Source organism: Microchirus variegatus, assembly GCF_963457635.1.
Source record: "Microchirus variegatus genome assembly, chromosome: 11".
NCBI lineage: Eukaryota > Metazoa > Chordata > Actinopteri > Pleuronectiformes > Soleidae > Microchirus > Microchirus variegatus.
In genome coordinates this window covers 13,985,129-14,001,512 of record NC_139812.1, presented here as the reverse complement: position 1 = coordinate 14,001,512, position 16,384 = coordinate 13,985,129, and the positions used below count along the sequence as shown (strand labels likewise).

The window sequence follows — 16,384 nt, the reverse complement described above, 5'->3', positions numbered from 1 at the left end:
TCTCGCCCCAAATTATCTTAAAACTGCGTTCCGTGACACAGAAAAGTGCGAAACGGCCTCTGTTTCAACAACAACAGTCTTTCTCTCTCTTTCTCTCTCGGACGCCATTGCTCACAATAGCCAAAAGCACAACAAACTTGCGCAGCGACCCCTACTGATCAGGCGGGAAATATTGCAGGGCGTATCCGTCCACGACGCAGAAGTATGAAGGCTCAAGGGGGCCCCGTGGTTACGCAGTCGGATAATGCATTACGCAGTCGGAGAAGTATAATGTGGCCTTTACTTCCCGTCTGCCCTCCGTCCTTTGTCTGCTGGAGGCCTTACTCGCCAACTATCGCTCATTAATCAAGGCCTCGGCGATGAATCTTCATTCGACCATTACATCACGTTGTCTTCACCCATCTAACACCCATCTTCTTTTACTTTTAGCTCTACTGAAGAGAGAAGCTGTAGATCAACACTGAGTCTGTCCCTGTCACTTCCAAAGTTATATAATCCGTGAGGGACATTTGGGGGCTGTGAGCAAGATAATACAGTATAACATCTTAATGAAGGTCACAGTGATGCATACAGTAACTATGAAAATCCCCCCTCCAAGGACTATTAATGGTCAGATAGATTCTGCAAACCTCCAGAGCGAGAGCAGAAACATAAAAGGAAAAACATTCCCCACCAATATTCAGAAACCGATGGAAACGGAACCGAAGTAACACACTCCTTATAACAGAGGGGATACTGTATAATTCACTCCTTATCAGAGGGTTTAGAACATTCAGAAGATTATTGCAGTAACAGTTCTGCTTCACACAGAGCAGTTTCTGCCTGAGACGGCCTGGATAAACAGGTTTTTTATGGTCATCATTTCACAACACTTCAATATATTTTTCCGACGATTGCGGCAGCGATCTAGTGCCGACAACAGGTCACAGTGCTTGACTACTTGGTAAGAAACTGAACACACAAATCCTCTATAAAATCCTCGTTTTCCAATGTCTGTTTGTGACTGAATTACACGCAGAGATAAAGGTATTGTATTTGATTAAGGCAGAGGTTATGGCTTGCTGGTAGGTATATTACTGAACTCTGAACAGAGTCTGCTTACTGGTTTTATACTTAGATAGAATAATCTCCAGGCTACTACATTATATGCTGTGGTGAGGGTGAGTACATGAGATTTATGGCACGGACGGGAATAAGCAAATTTCCCATGATGTTCAATTCTCTATTACATCTCTATGTATGAAGATGCTGAAATAAATTTCCATAAATTTCTTGTGGTTAGGAGGAACATTTTGGCAGCAGATGGGACAATAGGATTTGAAGTATTTTACAGCAGCTATCTTTGTTGTTAGATTTTACCATGATTGCTCTTCGAGGAAAAAAAAAAAAGCACTATTAAGTGTGCGCCATCTGATTCTGGCAGCAATATGTGACGCACAACTGTAATAACCAGTATGCTGCGTTTTAAATGTATTCAAGCTGGTGTTCATTGCTCGAGAGATTATTTGGATTATTTGCACTATGTTTATAATGTGAGCCAGAGGGAAAGTATTCTTTCCTCCCTGCTGTATCTGCTCGGAACTCATCTTCAGCTGTGGCTTAATGGTTAGGGCTTCGAGCTCGAGACCGGAAGGTAGCCGGTTCAATCCCCGACCAGTCCGCAGCTGAAGTGCTGTTGAGCAAGGCACCTAACCCCCTCACTGCTCCCTGAGCGCCGCTCACTGGCATGGCAGCTCACTGCGCTGGGTTACATGTTCTACACCTCACTGTGTGCTGTGTGTGTTCACTAACTCACTGCAGAATTGAATTTCCCCTTGCGGGACTTAAAGGGTTCTTAATCTTAACACTGCGCCACCCACTTTGCTCCAGGAGGAGTTGCGATAGTTTCCCTATCAACATGATTCAACCTCGACAGTGGAACGAGAGAGAGGAGGTTTTGTGCGACTCATTTTCCTTAATGAACTTAGAATTAAGTAGGACGTAATCGTGTAGAACGTAATAATAACAACAGGGAATTTTGTGCCAGTCAAGTCTGTAATGAGAGCAATTCGTAAATTATAAAAGGTACTTACAAACATGACTCTCTTGGGAATTCGGTCGGACTCCACTAAAGGATTCTTGTAGAGCCAAAGCTCTTCCTGTTGAATCACTCGCTCGAATGGCTCCAGAAACTCTGTAAACCTGTGGCCAAAGAAACAAATGTGCGGTTATTGTTTGGACATTCAGCAGATATCACACGAGTCCTTTGTGTGCTTAAATGCCAAAATTAACAGGGCTCAGAAAAAGTTAATTCTTCAATTAGGAATGAGGCTAAAAAAGATGACCAAGGTCGCGTCCACAAAGGAGTCCTGCTTTTTTTTCCGCGCTCTGACTGAGTGAAACCAAATTAGCATTCTCCCTCCTCCTTCAGCGCGGGCTCCCACAGATCTGTCAGATACAACCTTGTTCTCTGTTGTCTTAGCAAAGTCTTTTGGTCCCTGCTCTCTGAAACAATTCAATGCATCGCTCTGTTGCACAGCTACAGACCTCCTAGAGCCACAGAGCCCTCTAACACTAGATTTTAGGATACGGCAGTATTACAGGGGATTGCCTTGTAGCAGCAAAGCACAATAATGAATGTGGAAATTCTAATCGAATCTAATCTGATGTGTGCATGCCTCACGTTAAGTGATGGAAGAAGTTAGTTTTTTTTTAAAATAAGAAGTGTTGCGCGGAGGTGCTGAAATCCTGGGACTCCTAAGAACATTTTACATGAGGTGCCAAAATCGAAGAAAATCTCTTATTACATTTGGCTGTGGTCCCTTTAGTCACTATGTCTTTCTTCCTCTATTCCACTCCCCTACCAATGACACGTTCATAATTACAACAACTGCGGGCTCAGTATTTCATTTAAAACTATCTAGACCAATGATTTCCAACCTCTATGAAAATCATTTGGAAATTAATGACACCAAATCCCCACATAAATAAAAGAGGGTAGGCTTAAGTTAATGGAAGGATTCTTGGGCCCGGCAGTTTATTCCCCACATGAACACTTCCAATCTTGGTGGAAAGTGTGCCTGAGTAATGTTCTACCACACAACTACATGCCCCTCAGCAAGGCATTTATCACACATTTGCTTCAGTGAAGCCAGTTACTGACCTCTGGTTGTGCTGTGCTCCTCATTATGATCCAAAGTGTGGGAATGTGAAGGAGGCCATTGGCTAAAAGGCACACAAATCATCTACAGATCTTACTAAAGATCCATTGATACAGGGGAAATGAATTACATCTTTAACACTAAAAGACCTTGCAGCATTGCACACTATTGAAAGTCAGTTTTGGTGGTCTGCTGCTTTTTTTGGTAAATGGAGCACCCTAATCAGCACTGGTTCATTTTACACCTTGCTGAGCCCATGTGCACGATTCACCTCCGCTGCATCACAATTACGGTGTGCGTGTGTGTGTGTGTGTGTGTGTGTGTGTGTGTGTGTGTGTGTGTGTGTGTGTGTGTGTGTGTGTGTGTGTGTGTGTGTGTGTGTGTGTGTGTGTGTGTGTGTGTGTGTGTGTGTGTGTGGTGCACATTAAATTACACCGGGCTAATGATACACAATAACCTTCATGAATTACCCCAGCTCCCTCTCTTCCCCTCTCATGTTCAGACATCAGTGACAAAGAAATGTTGCGCCGTGATTTATTAAAAGCAGAGGCAGAGAGAGAGGGAGAGAGACACATTAAATACTGCAGTGGTCTACCTGTCATACTGCAAGGCTTACCTTGCATCCAACCCCTCACATCTTAATGAGTTTGAGGCACTCTCTGCCCTAAGGTAACTACTCAGATATAATTCATCTTCCTAATATTTGCTCTGGGTTTACAGTAGAATGCACAAACCCGCTGCCCTTTCGAAAAAAAACATGGATAATTAAAAAATCTCTCAGGTTTTAAAGGTTAAAATTAAACCTCCTTTAAACCCCGACGAGTGAAGCCATTTAATGTAAGGGTTTAGCTTCTGTAATTACCTTTTAATACAGTGGTTTTTATTGGTAATCCATATTGCCTTTTTAAGCATGACGGCTCACACCACTTTCATGTTTAACATCCACGCATACGTTCACAAGTGTTAGGAAATAATTAGAATTGTCAACATGGTTCACATCTATCTATAAAGCAAGACGTGTCTGTGCGTTTGTCTGTCTGTCTGTCTGTGACGGGCATATCTCATTGACCGTTAGTCAGATTGCCCTAAGACTTTGGATATGGGTTGAGCATGGCCCGATGGTGTACATACTTGATTTTCAAAAAATTTTGGAGTCATTTAAATTTTTGCTGATTTATCACGCTGCACTTTCGCGGATTTATCAAGCTACACCAGGCAGGCAGCGGCTCATCAGCAGCAGCTGCGCTGTCTGGAGCAGGGAGGTGGGAGTGAGGAAGCTGTCCTCACAGTGGGTGAGACATTTTCATACAGTTCAATACAGAACCTGGTGTTATACTGAAACGATGAAGTCAGTGTCCATTCACCAATATGCGAGCACATTTATTTTGCATTAAAGGTGCCATATTTAAGGGTTAGGGTTATGTGGCCAAAAACAGTTACTACATTCAAATTCAAAATACCAAGGTCTTTTTGGTATTGGTTTTTGACGTAACTGGCAACCCGTTGTTGCTCGGCAGCTGAGACTCTACTGACTGCAATGATTGGTAGACGGCGGTAGGTGGCGCCATATGCCAAAATAAGATTTCAAAACATAAACATGATTTGCAGTCTCCAAAATGTTTTTTTTAATGCAAATATTTTGGCTGTACTGTTGTTGTTGGTGAGTTCAGTTTGTTTGTTTATGAACATTATTCCTGAGTCTCTGTGACATATTAAGAGGATTTTATGGCCAGTTGCTTTAGATTTATTACATAATGCACCTTTAACATACTACTATTTTGAGGCTAACTTGGCGAACCTGTTTCCAAAGGTAAGCTAGCGAGGCAGGCTACGATTAGTGTAGGGCTAACATAATACAAACACTGTTCAACCTCATTAAACACAACGCAATTTTTTTTTTATTTTCGATTAGCATTCGTGTAGCTAGCTGTTACACACAACCGCTAGCCTAATGAGGTTGCACAGTGTTTGTATTATATTAGCCTTTATGTTCCTTATCATGCATTATCATAACTGAAAAATCTTCTTCAGCTCCCATTATAGGAAAACATACTTCCTACGGGCACTGCACTAGTGTATTTAAAACAGCAACAGGACTGGCTTGAGACATGTATTGTACTGTATTTTGTTATTTTAACCATCACCTTGTTGACTAAGGATGATCACTTTCATAAACCCAATATTAAAATGCCTTTTGGACATGTAATAACATCACTCCTCCTCACTGAAAATGTGTATGAAATCACCGAAATCAAATCAATACACGTCTCAAAGGAGCTCCTTTGAGTCTGAGACTCGGAATTAGTTTTTTGACTCGTTCGCGTTTTTCTAACCAAAGAAGAGTTTAATAAAGACTTCAATATGGTCAAAGCTTGCTTAAAGGCCTCCGGGCTCCAAAAAGTTATCAAGACCTCACGTTTGATTCCATGGATACACATTCCTGGCCGTTAAGGGGATTCATTTTTACTTTATTGAGATAGGCTGAGGCGTAATGAGTGAGAGGTGTGTCGTTTTATAGATTAGTGACAGTGAACACATTTTGTCAGTGTGAGGCAGGAAGGACAACGTGGATTACATTTGTATTAGTGGGAGCTAATGTCAGAGCGTGCAAAGGGAATGTCATCCACAGCATGTACACTAGGTTATCCTGCTGGGAAATCATTAATATCACATTGATCCAAACACAGAGACAGAGAGGGTGTGAAGATACACACATTTTTAATACCTGTTAGTGTAATAGGGCGTGCACAATTATAATTCTATTAACACTGATCTGTTTTATTGTTGTACTGTATACTTAAGTGATGTTTGTATTTTGTACTTTGTTTTTTAGGGTGACACTGTCACATCTGTTCAGGCACTTCAAGTGAAAAACTGCCTCTTGGCTAAATCTGGCACATCTGTTGTCTTTTTTTCCTGCCTCCTCAACTCACTCACTCTCATCTCCTAACGCTTCTTCCTCCACACGAAGGAAGCGGGGGCTGGTGCCAATCCCAGCTGACACAGGGCAAAAGGCGAGGTGCACCGTGGACAGGTTGCCAGTCCATCACAGGGCCACATAGAGACAAACAACCCTTCACTGTCGGGTCAATTTTGAGTGTCCAATTTGCCCCAAATCTGCATATATTTGGACTGTGGGAGACCGGAGAAAACCCACGCACAGACACACAGAGAGAACATGCAAACTCCATTCAGAAAGGACCTTGTGTGGCCCCATGGCCTCAACTCTCACGCAGTAAATAACAGAGCACGAGCTAAAGAGGCAACACAAGGAGGAAAATATGAAACAGGCAAATAAAAGTCTGAAGAAAAAAGTCAAACTTTTCTTCTTTTTCAACTGCGATCAATGCTCCAGTGAGACAGACCGCCCTCTGACACGATCTCTGGACAGAACAAAGGAGCTTTTTATGTGCCCATAAAGATGAGGCAAACAAAAGGCATTGGACTGAGCAGGGCTTGCTGGCTGCCAGGGGAGTAACTTCATTCTATTTCATCAACTTCTGTTTGCTTTGTCTAATCCACTATACTGTATTTTGCAAAATAAAAGTTTCACTATGACAGACCATTATGGATGAATTCTCAAACTTCCGTTTTTGGCAGTTTAAAGATGGTAATGACAAAAAAGCTTTGAAAATCTCAGAGATTTACAGTGGAAGGAAACCATTCTGCAAATGTGCTCAGTGGACGCAGGCAATGTGACAAATATTCACATTCATTTTCATAAAGAGCAAACTATAACTACCTTTTATACTTGGCTTCAAAGTTTCACATCTGACCTTTTCTAACTCAAGAACTTTCCAGCCTTTTGTGTCTTATCTGTTCCTCTTCATTGCAGTTATACAACTGAGCCAATATATCATCACCAATTCCTATCCATCTCCCCCATATGCATATTCAAAGTCTGTCTGGTGCAGCTACAGCCAAGGAAATAAAACTGAATTATTTCTTCAGATCTGCCCTCTCTTCCCCTCTCCCTCCTGCTGAAAGGCTTTGCAGATTTAACGCTCAGCTGCTTTCGAGAACAATACAAGCAGCTAATTTGAAAGTTCCTGATTCACAATGTGTGCGGAATCCGTGGACGGCGTACAGCCGCACGCTGGATACTTATCTACAGCTGTGCCACCGTGACGTCGAGCTAAAGAAGCCGAGAAACTCCTTGCAGATATCCTGCAAAGCAATTAGGCATGTGGAAGAGTGGGGAAGCTTAGTTGGATTAATTTCAGGCGAGCCTCCATTTATAAAACTAAATCTGAAAGTAATCTGTGTGTGTATCTGTGTGTGTGTGTGTACTTATTTGTTACCTCTTTGGGACCTTTCCTGGCATAAACACAAGACTTAGCAGAACCTAATATTCCAATGGAGACCAAAACTTGGTCCTAATAAGGCAAAATCTTATTTCTGAAGAGCAGATTAAGTTTAGGGCAAGGATTTGAATTTCATGTTAGGGTTGGATATTATCTGGTAATGGCTAAATTAGTGATAATGCTTTGTTTAAGCTGTCTAAGTGAATGGAAATCAATGTAGTATCCTAAGATGACCGTGTGCGCTTCCCCTCAAGGGTAAAGCAGACCTTTAAACCTGTCACTGAAATCGGTGTGTTTGGTTGTCACGCCTTCATAAGTGGTAAAGAGTTAACCATTGTCCTCACTTCGTCACACTTTGTGCCAGAGACACATTGTGTCCAACACTCAGATTTGATCGCATTTCTACTCTCAGGAGGGCGCACACACAATACCTGTGTAACTAATGTGAGTGTCAAAGACAAAAAAACGTCACAGGATGGTCTGATGGAGCAGAATGAGATTTGAACTGTTTCACCAGATCAGAGATGGTGAGGAGTTGATCACTTCAGTCTGATAATACACACCCCCCTCCCCCCCACACACACACACACACACTTATTACTCCTGATATTCAATCACATAGCAGAGGCGCTTAACTGAAAAGTGATTTATAAGATTTAAAAAACCATTGGGCTCTGAGGTTGTGTTAAATCCTGAGGGAAATTCCCATCCTCCTCTGTTCAGTGTATCTTGTGGTTAATTTACTGCTGAAAAAAAATTCCCAGTCCTCCTCTTACAAGCCATCAAATTAATGTGGAGAGCGTGAACCGTCACATCTTTTATATCTAAAACTACGTATGGCTAAGGACTGGTGGGGAGGAGGAAATTCAGTGAGAAATAATAAGACATAAAAAAAAAAACGAGAGGCAGAATTGTGGTGCAGACAATTTGCTGGCTCTTTGATTCCTGACCAAGTTCAAGGCCCACTGCCACAGCAAATCATCAATATAATGCTTAAACAGCCACTCAACACCTGAGCTCTTTAGATTGCCTGTGCAAAGGCCACACTCATGCAGGTCTGACTGTGAGGATTCAACAACAATTGGCTAAACGCTGTAATATTATGAAAATACATTAATTTTATATCTTACTTTTGAGTTTGTTAGGTAAGACTGTTTTGTGAAAGTGTCTCTTTTTTTAAAATGTGTAGCCAACAAATAGTGTCACAAAGCTGATTCGACTTCACTTTGCGCAGTACTATTATGCACCACAGTTAACAAAAGTACAGCACCAGCTTCGTGACCGGCTTTTTTCTCGTGTGTCTGCACGTGAGAGTGAGATGGGTTGCAGGTGTGCATGCCTGATTAAATGACATGAGTGTCTCAGTGGATCTCTGGGACCTGATTGGTCCTCCATGTAAGAGAAAAACTTCATCATTTGGCCTTGTCTAAATTAGCAGCTCACATTCCTAAGCACAAACCTACACAACTCAGGACAAGGCCAGCTGCAGCTTACAAATCACAAAAGCCTCTGTGTAGCTCTGGCACCCATCATTGGTCTACAGAAAGTGCCTCTTTATATCTTCGTAGGACTGATAACTCAACTATGCAGTCCTCCCAAAGGTATCAGCAGAGAAAGGCCTCCAAAGCCCTTTAAATACCATTACTCTGGGATTTACAAGCAGACCAACAGAGGATGTTAACCCAACTGTTAACATCTCCTAGTTCACGTTTGGCCTTGTCTCAGTTCTCCTCAGCTCTGAGCTGTTTCCAATAAAAGCTTCTCAACTGAACTCATCACCGACTCCAGAAAACTCCATCCTCGGTCGCTCAGCTGATAATCGAATTCATCTCCGCAACACTGCACAGGAGGTTCCAGTACAAGAGGCCTGATCCTCCCAGCTGCCCTGAACTTCCTTGAACCACTCACAGCCAGACTGCCAGCAAACATTTTGTGTTTGTTTTTTATAAACCTTTGCAATTTTGTTTGTTTAGTGTGTTGCTGGTGGTTCCTTTGAAGATGGGAAGAGTCTCCTTATTCTCCTTCTCCTTCAATCAGGTTTTCCCCTCGAACTTGGTCTTAACAGTACTACTACTACTACTAAAACTACTTTACAACACTACTACGTATTAAAACTACAACATTTTTTTTATTGGAAAATTTAACCCAAGTTTCAAAGATTCACTAAAAGAAAAAGTGCATTTGCGCTATGTGTGTCGTCATCAACTGGTGTGAAGTGAATACTGCGCTTGGGTGGCACCAAAGTCTATGTCACCACAGAAAGATAACAAATACAGAGCCCTAATAGTTATTGATGAATGGTGGCATTTCATTGCAGTTTCAGTCTATTATTGTATTAATATTTGCTGCCTGCAGTAAGAGTATGAATGTTGTGCTTTCAGTACATCAGTCCACACATTCCTCATTCCTCAGGGTCACTTAGAAATGTCCTTATTTTTGAAGATGAATTAATTTTTTTTCAAAGAATATAACATTAAAAATGAATCAGAAATACACTCATACATTGTTAATGTGGTAAACCACTATTCTAGCTGGAAACGTCTGGTTTTTAATTGAAAATGTACATAGGTGTATAGAGGCCCATTGCTCTCCAGTGTTCTAATGGTACATTGTGTTTGCTAATCGCGTTAGAAGGCTATTGGATGATTAGAAAACCCTTGAAAACCCTTATGCAATTACGTTAGCACAGCTGAAAACAGTTTTGCTGGTTCTTTGACGAAAGCAAAGTATGAAGGGCAAAATTATTATTTTGAATAAAATCATTATTTCTAACTTGTTAATGTCTTGACTATATTTTCTATTCATTTTGCAACTCTTTTGATGAATAAAAGTGTGACTTTTAATGGAAAACACAAAAAAATTGTATAGGTCACCCCCAAACTTTTGAACGAGTGTATTTCACGACCTGTTGAATTGTTAGTGTTTCTCGTCAGGCTCTTTTACGCACATATTTAAAATCTGTATTAAAACAAACTGACAGAAATGCACGCCACAAAATAGGTCTGTCAGGTTCAGGACTCATGCATGAAACGTTTGATGATCCCACAGCACTTTATCCAATCAGAAGTCAGAACGCCACAAAGAGGCCGTTCTCTCCACCAATTTGATTTAGGCTTTGTTTGTCTTCATGAGGCAGATTAATGTAAGGAGGAGGGAAGAGATCACTACTGGCAGCCACAGACAGGAAATTAGCCACAAGATGACATCGGTGACAGCAGCTTTATTGTAATAGTTTGACATTTTTATAATACATCCTACACTTACTGTACATCAGCAAAACTCTCACACCTGTGTGTGTGTGAAGTGTCTACAGAAGGCAAGGTTAGCTCCACACAGTGAGGCTGTAATTAACCCTTAGTGCTCACACGGCGCAGATCTGGCCTCAGGTGTTCCCTTGGTAAATTGCACTGAGAATAATACACAACTCCTTATATGGACATCCTGGGGGTGTGTGTTTATAGGTCACATCTTTGGGGGGTTTTGGTCTTCTTCTGTGTTATTGAGTCAAAGTAATGATTCATTTTATGTCACATAAATTTTTTGCAGAAGTGCAGAAGTCACAGAATAGACTGTTTATATTGTATTTTTGTTCATAAAAATGAGCCAAGCGAATTTTGAAATGTGACACATTTCCAAAATTCACGCCGATATATAAAAAAAATGTGAGTGCTTTTTGCTCAGGTGTGTTTATATAGTTGGTGAAAATGGAGAAAAAGATAATAATTTCATCACATTGCCCATCACATTAAAACACTCTGTATTGCACATTGTTATTGCCTCTGTAAAGGGTTTGAGCATCACTTTGACAGTGTAACGACCTGCTGATGGTCAGAAGTCTAGTAGTAATGCATTATGTGGATTTATTTTTACAGTGCATATCGAATCACATCAGCTTTCCCCGGCTCATTATTCTGTGAAATGTGCGGTTACAATGCTTTAACCTACAAGAGGAGAATTTGTAATGATTGATGAATCAAAGCTGCATGAGAGCTTTGCTTTGCCCCGTATCTACACACTCTACGCTGCTGGAATGATTAAAGTATATTTCACACGTTGTGCTTGGATTTTCATTTAATACTCCACATGGCGAAAGAAACAAAGCACATTTGATATTCCAGCGAAATCAAATCTAACTTTTTCGAGTAGTGCTGGTTTGAAATAAGTGGATATCTGTGATTTAATAAAGCAGGCTGCTGTGATTCAGTTAGGAGTGGGTCACAGAGAAGAAAGAGGGGAAGTAAGTGACAGAGCGAGGAGCTCATTATTGGACCTGTAGACCCAGCACAGCCTTGGTAACTAATGTGCTCTTATGTGTGGCACTGATTGTAGACCAAAAGATTACTGCTCCTTTTGGGAAGTTTCACTCTGGGCTAAAAATGGATCACACTGCAGGAAGAAGTAAGCCTGACATTGAGGCTTTGTGGCTGGTTATGGCAGAAGACTGGAGAACTGAGACATGCACACTGAGGCTTTGGACAGTATCGTGCCTCTAAGCAGGAGAATATCAGTTCTAATCTCCTTTTACAAATGTACCATCACAGCCAGTGTGAAAATAGTCGTACTGTGATCGTCATTTCCAAAAATATTAACATAAAACGACAGTAAAATCCTCCTCTTACTGTAATTTTCCGTGCAGCAAACTGTGCAGGCAACATAATCATATTTAATCAACACAATTACCTTAACTACTGGGATGTGATTAGGCTTCTCGTGAAGTAATCTGCAAGTCAGCGAGTGCAATGAATGTGAAGCCTCTGTTTGTGTTAGTGGTTGCAATCAGGTTCTTGACCGAATGTGTCAGGAATTCATAACACTGGTCCTGTGACAGGCAAAGGAGGCAGGAGAGGAGTGAGATAGATGCTGAGTGACACTCGCCCTCGCTCTGGCTTCCCTGGAGACATCTCCTCTCAAGTTGGCTAAAGGGAACCGAATAAATAACACACCAGCCTTTCCTTGTCATGCAAAACCTTGGTGGTGGGCAGAGATGAAAATTCCGGTTTCACATTTTATATTTGAGTTGTATTTACTGTATGTCAGACCACGTTTTTTTTCCTTACGATTATTCCATTTCACTTTCTCACTTTGCATTTCTTACATATTCATTTGCCTATCTGTCTTGGTGAGAACTTCATGTCTCAAGATAGCTGAATGGGACATTATATTATTGTAGCTATATTCACCGAAACTGTTTTTTGATAATGTCCCTTTCTTCTCTATGTTGACCTTCAATCTGCATTTTGTTAAAAGTGGGCAACAGAACAAAAGCCCATGTGACAGAGAAAGGATTTGTCAAAGGGCAGCCAAATGTCTGCATCCCTCTACCTTCTGCCCTCTGAGAGGATTCTGCCTCTCCACAGGCAGCACAGGATTCACTCAGAGCCTGAGCTGTAATCTCAACCTCACATTGAAGTCAGATGTCAAATCGATAAGGTGGTTCCTTCTTTCAGCAGCCCTGAAATCAGCAGGTGCTGCTGCATTGAATGCCTCTCTCATACAGACACACTGAGCGCTATTGTTTGGGAATCATTGTCATGGCTCAACAGATTCACACAGTTTCTGAAAAAAGGAATCTACAAAATTCCCTTTTGCATAAATGCACTTCACATCTCATGTGCTGGTTGAGGAAGGTGCTTGTATCTTAAGGACATTTCATTTTGTTCAGCTACGAATAATATTACTGAAATGGAGCACTTTCATTAGAAGCAGTTCCTCACTGAAACGTCTTGAAACTTCAAGCATAATACGCCAATATTATCCTTAACTTGAGAGCCATCGAGCACAGCTGTGAAAATGTTCAGCACTCATCTCCTCAACTGGTTTGGAAAACAGCTGCATGTTCAGGTTTTCCTGCTCTAAAGCAACTGACCACACTAATAACATCAGTTTAGATTGATCTGCCCTGATGCTTGTGTTTATCAGAGTTAGTGTATTTATCAAGACCCTCTTGATAAAAAGCTCACAGGAAAAATGCTTTTGCTCTGCAAATGCCTAAATATTAACATTAAATTACACATAACCTTTCATTTGGTGTTCCAAATACAGCTGCCCACGTTATCATTTGCTTGATTTTGGGTGTTTTTCTATTTCTGATTTATTTTTGCAGCATTAATATGTTATTATTGTGAGTTATACATCGTTCCATATCAAAACAAACACTTTTACTCATGAATATATTTATTGCAAAATCATGATGGAATGTTTCTCTGCTACAGTTGCTTTTTTTTAACCACTTTTAGGGCCTGTCCCAATTCAAACCCTAGCCCTAGATTTGAGCCCTTGCCCTAGATTTTGCGCATTCCCGCGAGGAGGTAGGGTGTCCCAATACTTTAGGGAGCAAGGGGAAGTGCCTATCCTCCCATAAAACTGCCCCTCGTCACCTAGTCAGCTCTGGACCAGGTTTGCGGGCAAGGGAGTATCCCATGATGCCTTGCACACTCAGCCAGCGGCGATTTTCTGGAACAATATGGCGGCTACCGGTGCAAACGACTATATGCAAACGGGATATATTCGCGAAATGTGTTAGTTAGATGTATATGCAATGGACTGTTAAGTTATAGTTTGAAAATCGTTATTTGACGATGTTCGTAAATATGCCGCAAGAGTCTGCCCATGACCGGGGTGTTTGTCCCGGTGTATACAGGTGGATGTTTCGCGATTATCCTGAAACATCTCGACTCATGCGAGCATACGGGCGAACTCCTCTTCTGTTTTCGCGTATTTCTTCTAATTTGCATACTAGCGGTGTCCCATTTCATAGGGGAACGTCTTCCCTTGCACTTCCCACTGTGGAGGGAACTCGGAGCAAGTGTTCTCAGAGCAAGTGAGAGAATTGGGACTGGGCCTTATTTTCTAGACTGGTCCCCTCTTGATCAGATTAGACACTCGTTGGCCCCCTGGTCATTTGAGTTTGACACCTCTGCTTTACAGGTAGAAGCCAAGGCAAGCAGTCTTAGGTCAGTCAGTCAGCAAGGCTGGATTTCTTCAGGCTCATTTTAAAATTTCATATTCTTCAGCCTTTAAGTGTGCGACAAAACAGATGAATCTTCTATTTTGTGGCACTCATCTCATGGAGCAAAATCAAATCCATATCTTAAGCTGCAGGGAGTACCGGCTTCACCGAGATTCACCGGCCAATTTTCTATGCAACTTTGTGCGATGCTTTGTTGTTCACTGAGGCAACTTTTACAAAGGGATGTTCCTGCTGAGATTTTGGAAATAAAAAAAAACAGTGGTCGCTCATTGTGTCCCTATGCCTTCTCTGTAAAGCAAACAACAACACACGTTGTCATATTTTCTTGACATTGTGTTATCATTAATGTCATGTTTTGTTTTTCCTGCGAAGCCTAATCTGGTTTTTGTTTCACCCCCTGTCAACTTTGTCTCAACAGACACTGCCTGAATGAACATCAAGGATAATGTGATGACATGAGTTGTTTATAGGTCAGAAAGAGATGCCAACATCAAACAGTTCTGCACTAATGGCTCCTCTAACTATGTAATACTGCATGGGAAAAGTGAGGTGAGGAGTCTGTGATCTGCTCAGAGGAAGCACCTATCATGTTTCAAATCTAAGCAGAGCAAAAGGCAGGTGACAAATGAAAGGGAAACTCCACATACAGTAAAGCCTCTTGGTTTAAGGTGTTGAGCCACCACGAGCTGCCACAATATCTTTTAATGAACCCTGGCATTGATCTTACATCTCTCTGAACTCTATTGGAGGGGACAGGTTACTTCTAAAAGATGTGCCCTAATTTGATGTTTTAAAGCAGGCCTGTTGATCTAGTGGCCCGCGGGCCAGATACGGCCCTTCTTACGTACATCTATACGTCATGTTACGCATGCAAAATGGTGCTGGGCTGTTATTGGTCGCAACTCACGCTGCTCTACATGAGTGGGACAGGTCAGAGAACTGGACTGACAAAGTGCAATGCGAATGGACAGAGAATTATTTATTTACTTTACCAGCAAGTACAAGCACCAAACTGGTGTGTTTAATGTGCAATGGCTGCATTTCAGTGCTAAAAGAGTGCATTAACTTAAAGAGGCACTAAAGGTCAAGTCATGGCTCGTTTTCTGCCAGTTTTCTAAGGGCAGGGAGGAGCAGGGGGGGGGGGGGGGGGGGCGTTCAGACAAGGGCTACAAAGACTTAAAACTCAGCACTGTGTCAGTACAACGCGTCACCTGCGCATTCTCGCTTGTCTCGGCTGTGTTGCGTTCACTGATGCTCATAAAATCTGCTTGCTCTCACAGCATTCACACACACATACACATTGCCTTGTCTCTAATATAAGTAGGGACAATCTGGTCCCGCCGTCCATAGACGTAAACCTTCGCCCTTGAACTCTGTCCCATTTGTGCACTCTGCTGACTGGATTTGATTATTATGTCAAATTAGAATATTCCTTGGAGCAATATATTTGCTATAAATGCTATAACTTTTTAATTTAGCCAAGTTATTATTAGTTTATTTAATTAAAAAAAATGGACAAATGTTCTATGTAGGCCACAAAACACCAGCTATTTTCCTTTTTGGCTTATGTTCTGTAGTTGAACAGACGTGCTTTAAAGGAAGTTGTAGCTTTCTAACAAATGAGTCCGAAATCTCCAATAAGTTTTCAATGGGTTCAAGATTTGTGCCGCAAATGGCAAATTATCTTCATACACAGCACTCATCAAACAAATGTGTGACCCATTGTGTACTATTAATCAGGGGAAATGTCTTACTGATTCCAACTCATTTTACAGATTTCTCCTTGGACGGATTTCGGGTGCCTCTGTTCCCCTGTGGGTGTATCAAATCAGCGGTATGATGAGGGTAATCATAAAGACAGGAAAAGAAAACTAGGGGACCAAAAGAGGGACTCTGACCCTGCTCATTCACACGGCCATTGTGTGGTTAGACACCTAATGTGGGACTGGAGACATAAAGCTGACATTTAC

General features: G+C 41.6%; 1 protein-coding gene across 1 annotated transcript in view; it reads right to left on the bottom strand.

Moving 5' to 3' along the window:
- The window catches only part of plpp4 (phospholipid phosphatase 4), a gene marked incomplete at both ends in the record, with an annotated part of 42,436 nt that overhangs the window by 17,369 nt on the left and 8,683 nt on the right, over window positions 1–16,384 (bottom strand). The window contains one exon of the mRNA XM_083897957.1: window positions 2,073–2,181. Coding sequence (XP_083754083.1) covers window positions 2,073–2,181 — 109 coding nt within the window. The remainder of the gene's footprint in view (window positions 1–2,072; window positions 2,182–16,384) is intronic.